The 18,282-nt window shown below is 36.3% G+C and overlaps 2 protein-coding genes across 6 annotated transcripts in view; both read right to left on the minus strand.

The window, feature by feature from the left end:
• clip2 (CAP-GLY domain containing linker protein 2) overlaps positions 1 to 2,567 on the minus strand; it is a 52,214-nt gene extending 49,647 nt beyond the window's left edge. For 3 of the 5 annotated variants that reach the window (XM_079872558.1, XM_079872557.1, XM_079872554.1), the window contains exons 1-2: positions 2,148 to 2,253; positions 1,278 to 1,501 (exon numbers count right to left, since the gene is read on the minus strand). In XM_079872558.1, the coding sequence (XP_079728684.1) occupies positions 1,278 to 1,392 (115 nt within the window). In that variant the 5' untranslated portion in view covers positions 1,393 to 1,501; positions 2,148 to 2,253. Of the gene's footprint in view, positions 1 to 1,277; positions 1,502 to 2,147 lie in introns of all 5 variants that reach the window. The other 2 variants (XM_079872556.1, XM_079872555.1) reach the window with 2 other exon arrangements.
• Positions 2,568 to 3,341: 774 nt separating this feature from the next.
• The window catches only part of rasa4 (RAS p21 protein activator 4), a 46,132-nt gene continuing 31,191 nt past the window's right edge, over positions 3,342 to 18,282 (minus strand). The window contains exons 10-21 of the mRNA XM_079872224.1: positions 17,970 to 18,123; positions 17,743 to 17,807; positions 15,927 to 16,039; positions 15,640 to 15,832; positions 13,560 to 13,697; positions 13,131 to 13,275; positions 12,690 to 12,862; positions 11,156 to 11,293; positions 10,833 to 10,968; positions 7,804 to 7,924; positions 7,520 to 7,578; positions 3,342 to 5,705 (exon numbers count right to left, since the gene is read on the minus strand). Of these exons, the coding sequence (XP_079728350.1) occupies positions 5,578 to 5,705; positions 7,520 to 7,578; positions 7,804 to 7,924; positions 10,833 to 10,968; positions 11,156 to 11,293; positions 12,690 to 12,862; positions 13,131 to 13,275; positions 13,560 to 13,697; positions 15,640 to 15,832; positions 15,927 to 16,039; positions 17,743 to 17,807; positions 17,970 to 18,123 (1,563 nt within the window). The 3' untranslated portion in view covers positions 3,342 to 5,577. The remainder of the gene's footprint in view (positions 5,706 to 7,519; positions 7,579 to 7,803; positions 7,925 to 10,832; positions 10,969 to 11,155; positions 11,294 to 12,689; positions 12,863 to 13,130; positions 13,276 to 13,559; positions 13,698 to 15,639; positions 15,833 to 15,926; positions 16,040 to 17,742; positions 17,808 to 17,969; positions 18,124 to 18,282) is intronic.

Below are 18,282 nucleotides of genomic sequence, written 5' to 3' on the forward strand. Positions count from 1 at the left end.
TTAGAAAATGAAAGAGAACTCAAAATCGGTATTTGCGCGCTGTCTAAAACACGTTTTTCCATGTGCGTGCGCTTTGGATTTGTGAGCGCACAAAAAGTCTCTTATCTTAAAATTGAGTTATCTATTGTGTCTTCTTACGCTTGAATATTTAAATTTGCAAAGTTTAAAAACATGAGCAAAGGATAAACTTTCGTGACGATGCGGATAGTCCATAGTTCTGTCGATTGTCCTGTGGTTTGTGAAAACCACAATATATTTTTTAGGCTTCTTTGATGAATGGCAAGTTTAAAAACAGCATTTATTTTAAATAATTTTTGCAACATATGTCCTTACTGTCACTTTTGATCACTTTGATGTGTCATTGCTAAATAAAGGTATTAAAAAAAATCTTACTGTCCTCAATTTTTTTTTTGAATGGTAGTGTAGACAGCAGCAAAAATGCACTTCAGCTTCTCTGGTTCAATTTCAGACAAAAAAAATCTAAATTTCAATCACACCACTGCAAATCCACTGATGGTACTTGTGACGGTACTACAATACAGTGATGGTATCAGATGATAAAACAATGGTATTTTGATATCTACTGTTGTAGTGAATGATACCCATGCTCATATACCATGATATTCCACATAAACATGTCTAAAATGACTAAAAATCATGGTAGTATTTTAATGGTAACAAGCTGGAATCTGCAAACATATAATTCAGGAGAAAGTGACACAGATCTCTGCAGAAGTTCACTTACTTGAATAATTTCATGAATTATTTAGGCTTGTTCATTATAGGCAGGTACACTTAGCTTTGTTTAATGCATTTTATCTTGCTCAAATCCACCCCCTCCCCCATTCATAACAATAAAATAAAACTCAATGGAGAACAGTGTTGATATTAACTATAACTAAAACTATTAGAGTCATTTTCAGTAACTGAAATAAAAGCTGAAATAAAATAAAATATTAGATCAAACTTAAAATAAAAAAAATAAAAAAAAACTTTAGAAATTTGGCAAATAATTACAAACACTTAAACTGAAATAAAAATAAATTAAAGCTAAATAGAAATAGTAAAAAAAAACTACTAGAAATGACAACACTAAAACTAAGAAAATTTAAAATGTAATAATAAAAGCCAATTCAAAGTATCAATAAATACTATAATAGTACATAAATAATACTAACGCTGGTGCAAAATGACTGAAGATCCTGTCTGGTCCTAGTGACGGGTAATATGATGAGACATAACATTGCTCGTAGAGGGACTAAAATAAGCTGACTTACTGTCTTTTTGAGCCGCAGGACTGGTTGATGGGCCAGCAGTTGTTCGTCCCACTGGACTGGAGTGTTTAGGACCCCTGCCAGGGATCTTCAAGCCACTGGACTTCAGCATGTTCATTATGTCCACTGGAGAAACTTCAAGTTTCGCAGCTTATTAAGGGTTTTCTTTATAATCGAGGCACTAAATGTGAGGATGGCGGATATCCTTCTCCATTCTACCTGTGGGACTGAAAACAACCATCATGAGCATTCAACACGAATATTGAGGCTAAGGCAAATACACAGATCCTATTGACTGGGTGCAATTTGCTAAATGAATGGCCTTGCATGGCCCATGTCAGTTCATTAACAGGATACTAGCTGAGCCACAGCATCAATAATGTGATGCTTCAGGGCAAAGGAGGACACACACACACACAAAAAAAAACACATTTTATTGTTTGAATGAAGCTGTAACAATGTACTCGACACTGACAGACTGTAAACGCGTTGTTTTCGCTAATGCAATATTTCCTAAGTGATAAATCAGTAATCTAGCAAGGTCACTCTGTCTAGCATATCTGTGAAATGAAACCCATTATCCAGTGAGGTCGGCAGTTTCGACATGCTGTCACCACAGCTGCCTTCCAAAGCCCAAATTAACTCCGTTAAAAACTCAGTACGTGAATTTCACTTAAAAACAGAGATTAATACAGCATAAACCGTATAATGTATCCTAAAAGAGACGGAAGTTTATTGTGCTAGCTCATTTCTGCGCCGTAGACTCTGCTGCTCTATTGTTTTGGCTCTTCACTGCGGCGTGCTCGCGACCCTCTTCACACGCCCCTGTCAAGCAACACAAACGCGACCCGTTCTCACAAACAGCACTATTACCTTATGAAGTCCAAATCCTGTGAATTAAAAAGAAGTCGGTGCAGGCGAACTTCAGATCAATCTGTGCAGGGAATCAGGGATGGCTCAGTCGGCTTCCCGGCATGAGATTTGTCAGCGTCTGCCACTCCCTTCGCTCCGCTCTCTCTTTCTCTCTCTCTCTCTCTCTCTCTCTCTCTCCCACACGGATGCGAAAAATATGGATGCTGAGCTAAAGCTGGCAGTGAAAGTGGGACAGGATGCGAGGTTCACAGGCACCGGCACATTTTAGGAAAGCTCTTTTACACAAATGCCGAGAAATGTCCTGAAAGTGTGTCAGTGGTGAGCAAATGGTTCTTGAATAGAATAGATGAGGCTCATTAAACAGGAGGGGTGGAAGCCTTCAGGCAGGGGGGCCGTTTAGAGATGTCCGATTCGCGAATCGTTCATTTGAGTCGAATCTTTTCAATGAATTGGTTGAACAAAACCGGTCTTTTCGGAATTTTTTTCCGGAATCGACTGATGAGCGAAATAAATGATAGTAGCGATCACACTGGAAATATGTTTACGACTTGGCTGTATGACAGTTTTTTTTTAACACAAATGCGAACCAGGGCTGGTTCAAATAAATAAATAAATAAAAATAAAATAAAAGGTAATTACAACGAGCAAAAATCAAGTCATGTAAATGATTTAGAGCTGTTTAATGTAAATTCTATTTAAGATGTCACCATGTTTTCATAAACTGAATCTTGGCTGCAGCAAATTCCGGAAACAAGTCCAGCTGCTGTGGAATTTATGCATTTCCGGTCATGAATTAAATGAATGACTAAAGACCAAAACTGCCCACAACACAGGCACATTATATTGAGGTTTTTTTAAAATATATATTTTTTAAAGATTATATTAAATAGGCCTATTACATGTGCTGTTTTATGATTATTATTATTTTATTGCAAGAAAAGAAACTGCACTGCATTGAAATACAATAACATAAAAAGAAAAGGGAGAAAGAAAAAAACATCACCTCAATCAGTAAAAAAAATATAATACAAATCTAAAAAAGGAGAAATCTCAGCAAGAAAGACATCATATAAAGTATATATAATTTTGCAACCCTGAAATGAAAAAAAAAAAGTCTAAATAGCCTACATTTAAATAGCTACAGTTAAAGTATTTGTGTGGTACATAAAAACTATAATTTTTTTTTTTTTTTTTACATTTGAAAGACGTTAAGGTTTTCAAGAGTCCCACAGATATTCCTCAATGTTAAAAGGATATATTTACATGCATTAAGCACACTTTTATTCAAAGCAACTTACAAAAGAGGAACAAAAGCAATTTGTCAAAGAACAGAAAACAGAGAGAAAGAAGGCGAGAGAAATTTTATTTTAATATTCATGCCGTTTTTATTGATTGCTGCATGAACACACTTCCACAAACATGTTCTTGATCACGAGGAAAATAAAACATGCTTAAATGGCTTCAAAATAGGCGAGGAAAAGGTCAGAAAAGTAGAACAAGATGAAGACCCAGCAATATTACTGTATATCCAACTCCATTTCAGGAGGAAAAAAATCATCAGCTGGTTAGTTATTATTAAATTCCTCATAATCAAATATTCTTGTATGCTATTCCCATTTCAAAATCTCTGATACACAACAGAACACAGAGCTCAGCTGTACTACCTAAATAAATTCCTCCAACCAGTCCCTCCTCTTTAGCATGTGTAATAATAGTGCCTGTCTTTAATAGTACAGAAGGGAGTGAAACGCAATAATGCGTTTCCATCAAAAGAAAACACAGGGAGAGGAAAACAGACTGAGAGAGGTGGAGAAAGAAAGAGAAAATAACAGAGCGCTGGTCATGTTTCAAACGACTGCTGAAGGGAAATGGGAAGCACATTCTTCCTTAAACATAAGGCACCACTTTAACTCATTACACGCTGTAAATGCAAAATTCTCAAAACATCAGTCTCAAACTAATAACAAGAATGAGAAATGAATAATACATGAATGCACAACTGAATTAATAAATACAAATAATAATAATGTGATCCAAATGTTTAAGTAACTAATATACTCAATTCATAATTTACAGTACATTGCCCAAATACTTGTCACCTGACTTGATCACATGTTCAGTGATTGTATTAAATCATTTTTCATATAGCCTACCATATAAAAACAATTCCAGTTGTATTTCCTAAACACAGAGTATCCAAAGCCATAAACACTTTCTTCCATGGAACACAAAAGAGATATTTTGCAGAATGTGCAAGACTTAAATTCATTAACACAGTTATCATGTGACTTAATGCAACTGGGCAGCATGAACAATATCAGCTTTTGTTTTCTGTGCAAGAGAGAAAATCATACAGGTTTCAAGCAATATGAAGGTGAGTGAATGAAGACACAGAATTGTGAATCTACATCGTTGATCGTTAAATCAAACAATAACAATTAAAGTCTGAACTTACATTATGCATTGTGTTTACTAGAGATTTGTGTAGTGCACATAATTAAATACGACTGGAGAAGAATTTTAAACACCATCCAATAGAGAAGTTCATGATAATCTTCTAAAACTAGTTCCAACAGTCTTGTATGTACAAGCACTGCTATACTGTGACCATGGGCTGAATTCAGCTTTCGAATAAGTAACACTGTATTGCCACCTAGTGGAGAATTACTATCGCCATATTTTAAGAAGATTGTTTTTTTTGTTTTGTTTTTTCATAATAAAAAACACTATGAACATTTTCCACGTTTTTGTGTTACACTGTTTTTGTGAAATGCACAATGCATACTTGTTTAGGGTACATATCATAAAAAGACAGAACATCAATACATGCAAAACATGACACATGATACGAACAAGGCATTGAGACAGCAGGAATGGCAGTGTTGTATGGCATTTAGATCCAAGAATAAACTATTTCTCCCCTATAGATTAAAAAAAAATATATTAAAAACAATCATCTTTAAAATCTATAAACATTTTAATCAAATTGATTTAATGTAAAAATTTTACAAAGGAAGAGCTGACATGCATAAAATTAAATTGAAGAAGAATGGTGATTAATACCATTACAAAAGTTAAAACAAATATAGCATGTCTGAATGCATGTAAAACCTGCAGAAATGCCAACAAGACACTGCTTTTGAGTTACCAACCTACTGGAATCATTGCAGTGAGTTAAAACTATGCAGAAATTCAGCTTACCTTAATACCAAACACACACCACGACTATCCTTAATAAAGGGATTGTGATCACAGCCCTCTAAATATCCATCTATGCACCAAAAATCGGTTCAAAAGTTCAAAAACACGTGAACTAATCCAACTTTTTTAGACTTCTTGACTATGTGTCAAATTCTGAATCCTGCGTTAATGCGCTCAGTGACTGAATGACACTGTGAATTATGAAATGCAAATCAAAAAGTCCCTTTGTTTACGTTTGTAATTCCAAGAAAAAGTTTTTATTCTTCAGTCTTTCCTCTTCCTCCACCGCGGCATGTGCATCATGTAGGTCTTGGAGAATACTGAAGAGATTTGATAGTCCATCTGCTTTCTTCTGGTCTGTAAGATCAATGTATTGATATCAGGAGAACAAATGGTTCATCAAATGGAAATTACTGTTGTTTATATATTATTATAGTATTTTCCTCCCCCTGTAGTCGATAATTGTATCCTTTAAAACTCATCTTTGATCACCAAAATGACATATTTAAAGTTTTTTTTCCTTGAAAAATATTTCTTCGTGCCTTAAAATAGCTTGAATTTAATTCTACACCCTTGCCTCATTTAGTATAGGCGGATCTATGAATATGCAGATTAGCCCCGCCTCCACTCACTCACACCAGCTCAGAGATCGTGATTGATGTGATTGGCCAGCGATTTCAAACCGCGTTTTCGAGACAGTCTTTGGTTCACTGCAGTTTTACAGAGAAAATACTCAGCAATGGCATAAACTTGTGAATTTTGACATGGTTTGTCTTAAAGCATATTAAAAAACACCACATAGGCATATAAACAACATTCAAATCTCGATTTTCATCACAGGGAGACTTTAATACTTTCGTTATGTGCTTTTGTCATAGTTTTTATAATTTTTAACATTTCTATTTAGCTTTATTTTATTTCAGTTTGAATAATTTTAGCAACGCAATTTGTTAGTAATAATAATTGCCACATAATAATTCACATTTCACAAAAACAATTAACATCGAGACACAAATAAACCTAAAAAATATGAACTATGCTCATAATAGGCACATTTTTATAACATAACATTAAGCAAAAATGTATCATTAAGTCCCATAGGTAAAAGAGTTTGAAGAGGTTCAATCCAGGAAAGCAGAAAGATTTATTTGTGAGATTATTATTACTAACAGATGATTGTACTCTATGTTTTTAAATGTGCTTGCACTTGACTGAAATGTTGCTCATTAAAGCATTTTTGTAGTGGGGGATTTATACATTTTTAATTTATATTGCAATTTCCAACACACGTACAATTGATTCAGGTGTGCATGGCACTACATAGGATTACTCTAACTTAAAGTGTCCCTATTATACGTTTTCGAGATATTACCTTTTATGTAGTGTGTTATATAGCCGTTTGTGAATGTAAAAGGTTCAAGGATCAAAGTGCACAACAAATAAAGTTGTTGTCTCCCAAAAGAAAGAACCGATTCAGAACTGCCTGAAACGAGTCGTCAGTAATTCCAGTCTTACTTCCTGCTCGAACCTACAAAGGTTTGTAACAAATGTCAGTCTATGGTCTTCATTGGCTGCCAGTGAACAACGTCTACTTTGACCCTCAAACACTGTAGTTGTAGCTGAAGCTGAAAAGTTTGGTTTGAGATAACGTTGTTTTCTGTGCTGTGAAAGGAAATCCACTAAGCATGCACTTCCAAAGGATGAGGACTTGTGCTCAAATTGATACAGTAAAACCGAAGCCATCATTACTGTTTATATCACTGTGTATTCAAGTGCTGAGGAAGCCTCTGGAGCTGAAATTCAGATATGGTAATTGCCGTTTCATTTCCAACACATGCTGTACGCGGTAGACCAATCACAACAGACTGGGCCATCTGACCAATCAGAGCAGAGTAGGCTCTCGGAAGGGAGGGGTGTAAAGAGACTGAATCCTTTATCTAACTTTTTCAGACACTGCGAGAAAAGAGGTGATGCTGCAATGTGTTTTTTTGACATTAAATGCATGTAAACCCATTGTAGGAGTCCTCCAAAACAAAATTAGGAAACTTTAATATAGCGTAATAGGGGCACTTTAAGTTTTTCATCTAATATTTATACTTAATGATAACACTGCTGAAAGAAAAGCAGGAAGGGACATGCCACGGAGGTGTCCGGCAGGCTTGATAACTTACCTCTGACTGAATCTGCCTCCTGAACTCCCTGCTGCTCTCTCAACTTAAAATACTTATCTCTGCAAGAAAGTACAAAACATCATTTATAGATGGCCTGGACCTGTAGGTAATTTGCATGGATTTTCCACAAATTTAAAAGTTATTACCAAGCTGACATGTATGTTGAACTGCTTTGTATAATTGAATTCTATTTGAATTATTATTGTATAGAATTATGTGCTTAAATCAATCATGTCAGCTGTCATAATTAAATACACATGCCCATAATGTTAATGTAACATTACCGCATGGCATGCTGGACACTACTGAGATGTTGGTAGATGAGCTGAGCCTCCAGGTCTGGGTCCAGTGGGTCATACCACTCCTGCAGAGTTACTCCATGTCTGGTTTTATCACAGCCTTGGTCTATGAACAAAGAGTTCATCAGTGCAGTTTAGTAAGAATCTTTTTTTTTTAATACTTTTATTTTGCAAGGATGCATTACATTGATCAAAAGTGACTGTAAAGACATTTAAAATAAGTCTATAATTGTCACGTATCAATGGAAATTAATAAAGAGAGCAGCGAAAGGGATCTTTAAAACAGCAGTTTAGCTGAAAAGCTCACAAGAATCAACAGGAGAAACAAAAGACAGCATAACAGCTTGCATTAACACAAGAACAATAACCAACAAACCAAGGAGCCCAACACAGCACTATGAGTCCTTCTCAAACAGAAGGCTGCATCCATTTTGAGGACCAGTCATTATGAGGCTTCTTAGGCTAGAATCCTCCTCAGCAATGAACACTAGAATGAAACAGTCTACTCTAGTAAGTGCGCATGGCGACGTCACATGTTCCCGCCCACATGGTCACGGCATGAAAATACTATTTAAACTTAATTTTGAAAAAAATACTTTGTATTAAAAAGCTTTATATTAACGACAACCATCTGTGTTCTCCCAGTGGCTTACATTATTGGCAGTTTAGTGTTAAGTGATTAATTTACACCAAAACAAAAGATAGCATGTATGCTTTCTTCTCCGCAAACATTATTTTTGTCTTACATTTCATAATGAACTCAGACGAGCTCAGTGCCGACTTGTTTTTTTCCGACAGTTCTTCTTTACATGAATTGGACTGTGTGCAAAGGATTGTGGGTGGTTGAAGGACGAGAAGGCTATGCTCGATGCATCCTTCAGAATGAGCTGAATGAAGGACACGAAATGAAGGCTGATTTCCAAGGATCTACAGCCGTACTAAGGGTACGTTTACACGACAACGATACGCTTAAAACGGATTAGTTTTTCCTTTGAGTTTTCCGCGTACAGACGACACCATTGTAGAAAAGAATCCCCATTCACACGGATCCGCGAAAACGACTAAAAACGCTGTATTCTGCTGCCAGGCCATTAGATGGCGATGAAACACTATAGACTGAACATGTAATACGCACGTGCATGACTTGTGTTTTTTATTGTTTACACTGAGATCGTTTTTTAAAAACTTTCACTTTGAAACCCATTTTCAAAAGTTTGCGTTTCTTAGCCACCCTAAACGCTGTTGTCGTGTAAATGAACGGCCAAAACGCATAAAAAGTTTTACGTTTTTAGTTGAAAACAGTATTGTGTAAAGAGCCCCTGAGATGCAGCCATCCGTTTGAGAAACACCCTATATATACAAGAAACTAAACAAGAAACAGATGGCAAACATAATCAGTAGCCATGGAAACTAACAAGACAATCAGAAAGCAAGGGAAATAATGAGACCGAAATTTAAACCCAAGAAACAAGAGGTGTGTTCAACTTGAAGCAGCGCTGCATGGACCGATCTTTGTATGACATCAAAGTACCGCCCAAGCGATTTGAAAGCATACAGAGCCGCCTGCTCTCTAATTGTTCTTGCGGTACTTTAAAGGGATAGTTCACTTTGAAATTAAATTTTGGTATGTTTTAGCTTACCTCAAGGGCATCCAAGATGTAGGTGTCTTTTTTTCCGCAGTAGTTTCAATTTTGATATTTTTAGGTCAAACCGTTCTTGTCTGTCAGTCATTTAATGCAGGTCTGTGGTCACTGTCTCAAAGAGCATGCACAGAGTCCAAATTAAAACAATTCCCCATCGTCCAAATTAAACAATTCGCCATCGTAAGGAAACATTGATGGCCTAAGACACGAAACAAGCGGTTTGTGTGAGAAAATGAACAGTATTTATATCGATTTTACCTCTTATACACAGCCACGTCCAAGTGATCTGAGGGCGCGCGCGCATCCTGGTGTGTGACGTGTACGCAGACTGGTGCATAGATATATACACTAGATGTCGCCTTGTCTACGGCAGTTCATTGGAACGAATGTATTTAAGGCGACATCTAGTGTACATATCTATTTACCAAGCTGACATGTATGTTGAACTGCTTTGTATAATTTAATTCAATTTGAATTATTATTTTATAGAATTATGAGCATAGCCTTCTCGTCCTTCAACCACCCACAATCCTTTGCACACATTCCAATTCACGTAAAGTTCGTTTTCTCACACAAACCGCTCGTTTCGTGTCTTAGGCCATCAATGTGTACTTACGATGGGGAATTGTTTTAATTTGGACTCTGTGCATGCTCTTTGAGACAGTGACCACAGACCTGCATTAAATGACTGACAGACAAGAACGGTTTGACCTAAAAATATCAAAATTGAAACTACTGCGGAAAAAAAGACACCTACATCTTGGATGCCCTTGAGGTAAGCTAAAACATACCAAAATTTAATTTCAAAGTGAACTATCTCTTTAATGTCATACACAGATCGGTCTGTGCACACCTTAGAATTCAAAAACAACTTGATGAATAAAACAACATAAACCTGACAATAAGTCTAAATTACTCTTAAGTCATTTATAATCTTAAGATTTCTATTTCAAATAAATCCTGTTCTTTTTATTCATCAGAGAATCCTGAATGTTATGGTTTTTACAAAAAATTTAAGCAGCACAACCATTTTCAACATTCAAATTAAAAATAGCAAATGTTTTCTTGAGCAGCAAATCAGCATATTAGAATGATTTCTGGAGGATCACATGACTCTGAAGACTGGAGTAATGATGCTGAAAATTCAGCTTTGCCATCACAGGAACAAATAGCATTTCAAAGTATATTCAAATAGAAAACAGTTATTTTCAATTGTAATCTTATTTCACAATATTACTGTTTTCCTACTGTATTTTTGATCAAATAAATGCAGCCTTAGTGAGCATAAGAGACTTCTTTCAAAAACATCTTACCAGCCCCAAACAGATCACAAGCCTGGCTTGCATGTACATCATCTAATATTTGCAGTACCTGATTTCTCCTTCTGATGGCAGCAGCTCCATCTGTCTGCTTTATAGATGCCAGGATGATAGCAGCTCATAGTGTTTGTGTTGTGGCTGCAGGCTTTCCTCAAAGCTGACAGCCAGTGATTCAACTCATTTACACTCTACAGTCACACAGAGAGACAAAGAGTCAAAGAGTATAAAACAATCAAACAATGAGACATCAAATAACCCATTTGAGGTTTTTCAGGGCCCATTCTTACAATTTCACCAACAACAAACACATATCTGAGTCAGTGTCTATGAATAGCCACGTTCACATTTTATTTGTGAATCCAGTGCAATACTAACTTTGCAGTCAAGGTACAGGGTTTCCTGCTGGCCCGAGTCTTCGCTTGAGATAATCTGCATGACGTTGGCATTACCGAAGCACTTCTCCTCCACCTTCTCTACCGCCCGGATCTTTGGCAGCGAAATAGACGAGCTCTTCTACGGATTCAGAAACCAGAGCCTGCTTAACATATCTTATATGCTGTATATATGGGTGTTTCTATAGACTTTTTTTGGCACTTTTACAAAATAAGCTTATATTTCATTTAAATCATGCTCTTCACTGACATTAGCTATGTTTCCGTCCACCTATTTTTGCATTTTGGGATATCGCATAAATAATGCTGGAATGAAACGCTAAGATGCGCATTAATTATAAAGATGAGCATTAAAAAACGTATGCACTCAACCGAGACGGACAATTTTTTTATCCGATAAGAAGACATGCGATGGAAACACAAATCCCTCAAAGCGCAACCGAAACCTCATGTGACTTTGCCTCAACAGTGGATGTGATCACATGGGACAGCATCTGACCCACAAGGCTATGTATCTGCACAGACCAACCTGAGGCCGGATCAACCCTGAAGGACTTGAGACCCTGGGGTTAAATTCCTGTCTAGACTATAAAACCTGAAGACTGTGTGTGTGGAGGACATTACAAACATCTTGCAAGGATGCACCCCTAGCAAGAGCTTTGGAGGACGCAACACTCCTAGTTGAGTGGGCCCTAACTCTTAGAGGTGAAACGTTGAAAAGCGTTCTTGAAGGAACTCCAGCACTGAACCAACAGGACAGTTGACTGGGTTCAGATGGCGCTGCTCACACCAAGTTACAAAGAATCTCCATTTTAGGGAATACAGCTTCCTTGTTGTAGGGGCTCTATAATTCACATATAAAAAATGCTGTTTGTGGAGTTGTTTAATCAGATCTTCAGGGAGTTAATGTCTTTTATCTTCAGGTCATCTAAGGCTGTCTGAATAAAGTTGTAGTTTGTGTTCTTATTATCATCACACTAACCTTTAAATAACATTCTAGTAACATTAAGGAAACTGGATATTTTTATGTTCTTGGAATGTTAGAAATCAACGTTCCTATAATGATAATTTTAAATCAAAATTAAGTTGAAAGAACGTTTGAGGAACATTATACCTTTTAAAAACATGTTCCTCTAACATCAAGAAAACTGGACATTTTTCACGTTCCCAGAACCAACACTGAATATTTGGAGAACGTTCTTATAACAAAAGTCTGTTAGCTGGGGTGTGAGTTAATGAATCATCTAAAGCGATTGAGTCTTCAGAAAATTTGGACTAAACCGCTCAATTCATATTGATAAGTTTTACGATCTCTTTATGAACTTTTTGACGCATCAAAGTGGTAGTTGCGTAGTTGTCAATGGAGGGACAGAAAGCTCTCGGATTTAATCAAAAAGACCTTCATTTGTGTTCTGAAGATGAACAAATGTCTTACGGGTTTGGGTGAGTAATTAATGACAGAATTTTTATTTTCGGGTGAACTATCCCTTTAAAGTCAAGCCATCAGTACTACCTACCTTAGAGTGTTGCGTCCGCGAGTAGGACAGAGTGTCTTTACTGAGTGTGACATAGTACTTCTTAAAGGGTGATGTCATGGGCATACACTTGTCCTTAGTCCTGTGGAGTAAGAGAAAGCCTTCTTTCTCCATAGTGCCACACTGTAGGCTCATTCGTGTCTGAAGCGCAAGATCTGTTTTAAATATAAAGAAAAGAGAGAGAGCAAGACAAGTGAATAAAATTAGGGTCTTGACTGTCTGCTCCATCTCTTAAGGGTCTGTTCATTTTTGGGTGAATTACACGATTAAACCTGCTGCTTCAACAAGAAAATTAAAAAGGATTAAAAAAATGGAGATGAATTATCAAAAGATTGATCAGATATGACAGGTATGAATGAGTGTCCAGCCATGCATGGGGATCCACTCAATTTTTCATCAAATGACTAATTTAGAGCAGCTCACCCTCTGACTCATGGCAGTTGACCAGTTTTGTGATGAAGTCTTTGAGCTGGGTGATGCCTTGCTGTATGGCGGGCTGCAAACAGACCATCCATGGCTCTTTAGAGCAACATGCGAGAGTGTCCATATTCCCAATGGTCTGCACAGCCTGAGGAAACACACGAGGTAGTCACAATGACGAAAGAGGGATTATGTTAACCATAATTAGGTCTATGAATGTATGCAGGTCATAATCCACGACTATACTGTGACCTAAATAGTTAATGTTATTGCGACAGTGAGTGCAAAACTTTATTCTCAATTAACTGAAAGGATCTGAGCTTGATTTGTGTTACGTTAAAGACATGTAACAGCTGGACAATGATACTATGTCTTTTCAGCTGATATGTTACTAGTATTCACAACAATGGATTCCTTGAAAACTGGTCATACTTTGGCAAGTAGCAGGAGTGTGCGGCTCGTACGGGCATCAGCATGTTTCTCACGCAGGTGAAATAATTTTGGAGACATGATGGCAGGTGAGATGAACCGCAGACACAGGAAGCTGGTCACAGCAATGAACTTCACCTTCTGAGGAAAAATATACAACCAGGTGATTAAAAAACTATGATCTAAATGTTGTAATTCTAACCTAATTAAATGTATGTGTGATAATTTGTCAAATTGTTAAATTTAATTAATAAATTATATTAGAATATTAAGACACTAGGGACTAGGGCTGATACCGATCAAATGAAACCAGTATACTACAAAATCCATCTTTGAATGCATGAAATAATACTTCAATTACAATTTCATAAATGCTACGAGAATAATGTTTTAAATATAAAATTTTGAAAATAAAAATTTGAAAAAATGAAATTATACTTAAATATGAAACTAAAACCATCAGTAGGTGGCGGCAAGTCGCTGTCTTAATGAGTGAGTCTTTAGCTGTGTCTCATTTTGAAGGCTGCGTCCCATTTGTTGGCCACATACGTCATCAAGGATGTCTCATTTCCGAAAAGTAACCATTATAAAATTGACCGTTATTCCTTGTGAAGTGTAAATTGTCATTTCTTTATGACTTTGGAATATACTTTACTGAAATGAGGCAGCCTCTATGACTTATGCGGCCAACAAATGCGACCTCCGGAGGACACAGCCTTTGAAATAAGACACAGCAGTTGAATAATTTTTTCAAGTGATTTGTTCAAATTGGCTGATTCATTCAGGAATGAAGCAAGTGCATGTCTTTATGGGTGAGTCATTGAATTATTCACGCAACCAATTTGTTCAAATTGGCTGATTCATTCAGAAATGAAGCAAGTGCCTGTCTTTATGAGTGAGTCATTGAATTATTCACTCAACCGATTTGTTCAAATTGGCTGATTCATTCAGAAATGAAGCAAGTGCCTGTCTTTATGAGTGAGTCATTGAATTATTCACTCAACCGATTTGTTCAATTTGGCTGATTCATTCAGAAATGAAGCAAGTGCCTGTCTTTATGAGTGAGTCATTGAATTATTCACTCAACCGATTTGTTCAAATTGGCTGATTCATTCAGAAATGAAGCAAGTGCCTGTCTTTATGAGTGAGTCATTGAATTATTCACTCAACCGATTTGTTTAATTTGGCTGATTCATTCAGAAATGAAGCAAGTGCCTGTCTTTATGAGTGAGTCATTGAATTATTCACTAAACTGATTTGTTCAATTTGGCTGATTCATTCAGGAATGAAGCAAGTGCATATCTTTATGAGTGAGTCATTGAATTATTCACTCAACCGATTTGTTTAATTTGGCTGATTCATTCAGAAATGAAGCAAGTGCCTGTCTTTATGAGTGAGTCATTGAATTATTCACTAAACTGATTTGTTCAATTTGGCTGATTCATTCAGGAATGAAGCAAGTGCATATCTTTATGAGTGAGTCATTGAATTATTCACTCAACCGATGCGAATTCATTTAGCACTGCTGTTTGTAGCTAAATTCACTTATTTCCATACCAGTATGTCTTTTTTGTACGTGGAATGCAAAAGAGGATATTTTGAACTCTTTTGAATAAAAGTCAATGGGGTCTAAAACAACACCGGACACCGCTGACTTTTATTGTATGGATACAAAACTTTTTTTTTTTTTTTTTTAAATCAGCTTTTTTGTTCTGCAGATACAAGAAAGTCATACAGTCATACAGGTCTGGAATGACATAAGGTTGAGCAAATGATGACATTATTTTTATGTTTGGGTGAACTATGCCTTTAATGTCTAATTTTAAAACGGTCCAAAATAGTCCACCATTGAGTCTGCGTGATATTCTAAAGTTTGAACCTGTCCTTTCTGTCCTTGTAAGCCTATGGGATTTTTTTGGACATTTTTTATTTTTACCAGGCAAAAATGGGATGGTATAACAGATGAAAACTGGACATAATTACATTTGTAGTTAACTGTTGGGACACTAGGACACACCTTGTGAATCCAGAATGTCCCGGATGGCCCTTTAAATAATGTTTATGAAAAATGAATATCACTGACCCGGTACTCTGGGTCAGGGAAGCGTTTCTGCACTCTGAGGTAGAGTTGATGGAAAGCCTGGCAGATGAGCAGCGGACAGTAGGAGGCCGACTGCAGGATGGAGGTGAGCAGCTCAGACAGGTACGACTGCAGGAGGCTGGAGCTCTGGTGAATAATATCAGACTCAGTCTGCTGACGGTGCAAACCTGCACACCTGTAATACCAGAAGACCCAAGAAAAATTCTGAGAAATTGACTTTTTGAACCATAAAAATGTCAAATGTAATCCATGAGTCATAGTTGTCTTACCCTGCCTCTTTCAGTTCTACTTTACTGGGGTCCAGTTCTACATATTTCTTTTCTTCAAATATTCGGTTTATTATGGGGCCCAGAAGCCTGTGCAGATATTGCATGCCAGCCACCTGCAGTGAGAAAAATGAAGACAAAAGTCAAAGGTGCCTTTGTGTAATATTGCACATAATGAAATCATGAAAACTGGAATAAAATATAATAAAACAGCAGGAGGTTTAAGCTGGTTAAATTTAACAATAAAGTTAAATTGAACAATAAATCCAAATTAAGCCCCTTTTTTATTTCTCAATGCATGCTCCTGGTCTTGATTCTGGTCTTGAATATTTATCCATCAATGTGTTTATGCGTGTCTTTGCAATCTTTTCTCTAAATGTAAGATGGTCCCTTTCTGTCTAAGTGGGCAGTTCTTGGCTAGAATAAATAATGAGGATCAAACTTTATGCTGCAAGTCAAAAGTCTGGCTTTCATATTCACTTTAAATTAGTTCAAAGATTTCTGTACAATTATAACACATGCAACACAAATCAGGGTGACCAGACTTCCTTGTTTTCCGGGAACAGTCTCGGTTTTTGCCATATAACAGGGCCTGAATAGGGTGTGGGAATGTTTTGCGCACACTTTTAAATGCAGTAATTTTCACATCCACATCTTAACATCAAGAGTGATAGTACACCCTGATATGAATAATAAAATAATAATAATTACAATTGCAACAATTACATTTGCAGAAAGCCCAGACTTGATGCTCAAAATGAACTTAAAATGCAAAATAATGAGCCTAATTTGGGATACAGAAACATCATTTTGAAAAAAGTTGTATTTACAATATACAGTATATTCACCGTTTCTGAAAGTGAAAATATTAAATACAATTAGAAAATGTTACAGTTTTATTTGTCATATCTTCTCATATTTATTTTGTTTTACTTTTGTAATTTGTTTCTGTAAAGTCATAATTTTGTTATAATAAAATACTGTTTTGCAATGGTTTCTATTTACTGTTTTTCATAGTGTGATTTTGGTGAATTTAATTGTATTAAAACCAAGTTAGGGTCATTATGTCCCAAAAACATCTTAATAGTTATTATTATCATCTATAATAGTGTTCTGCATTTCCTGTGTGCCCCAGTGCCTTTTTTGTTGGCTCTAATCCTCTAATCTATGGTGGTTTGTTAGGTTTGCTCAGTTCTGTTTTCGTAGTTTACTAGTTCCTATGCTTTGTATATTTCAGTCATTACTATTATTAAATGTATGTATGAATTTGGATCCTCTCTCCCTAGAGTTCACCCCAGCTTTACAGCATATGGAACAGCATATTAAAAAAATAAATAATAATTGTAACGGTTTGCTGGTGTGACTGTAGTAATGCGCACGTCTATAGGGAAAAACTCTTGATTACAATATAACTCGGAAAAACCGCAGGAGAACTCAGGAATCATGAAAGAAAACAACCACATAATAGAAATACGAGACTGAACAAAGACCTGAGAGGAACTAAGGGCTTAAATACACAGTGTGGTTAACAGAACTAACAACAGCCGTGTGGAAACTAATGATATGGAAACAAACTCGCAGAACAAATTCAGGCAAACCGTAACAGGGAACAGAGTAAAAACGAAACCAAAACAGAACAAAATGAACCAAACATAGTCCTGACAAATTCTCCCTGTTTGTTTGATTTTTGTTTTTGAATTAATGAATAATAACAAGTGAGATTTCAATTATATTTTGACCACTGAACTAGGAAATGCCCCTAGTTTCCATTTCAGAAATCAGGTCACCTTAACTCATTTATATTAATAAGTATATTTACCTTCAAAAATGATTCCATAGACTTGGATGCTAATGAATTACTGCGGAACAGTGTGTTGGGTTCAGCTGAAGGATAACAACAACAACAACACACCATCAATAGGCATCACAGAGCACATAAGATGTAGAAAGGTTTTTGCTAATAGAGGTGTTACCAAAATAATTTAAAATAAACAGATAATTATATATATATATAAATTTGTGTGTATATGTTTCTTATTTGCTTACTGGTCTTATCCAGTTCCAGTTTGAACAGAACATCCAAGAACTCCTTGACAAGCCCTTGACCCAAAAACAGCTTCACCAGATTATTAGCTACTTCCTGTCTGCTCTCAGCTGTAGTGGTCTCATCAATCAGCATGATGAAATCAGGCCAGTTCCCCTACAATTAACACAGTCATTTCAGTCAAATGAGGTTATGCTTAAGTGGGCTTTAAATACCTACAACACTGTGAGCTAAAACAATAGCCCGTTTATCATAGTGAACATGCTTTATTGTTTACTTTGGAACACAAATCATATGGAAAAGAGAACATTTTAC

The sequence above is a fragment of the Squalius cephalus genome, assembly GCF_949319135.1.
Source record: "Squalius cephalus genome assembly, chromosome: 5".
In the NCBI taxonomy this organism is placed as follows: domain Eukaryota; kingdom Metazoa; phylum Chordata; class Actinopteri; order Cypriniformes; family Leuciscidae; genus Squalius; species Squalius cephalus.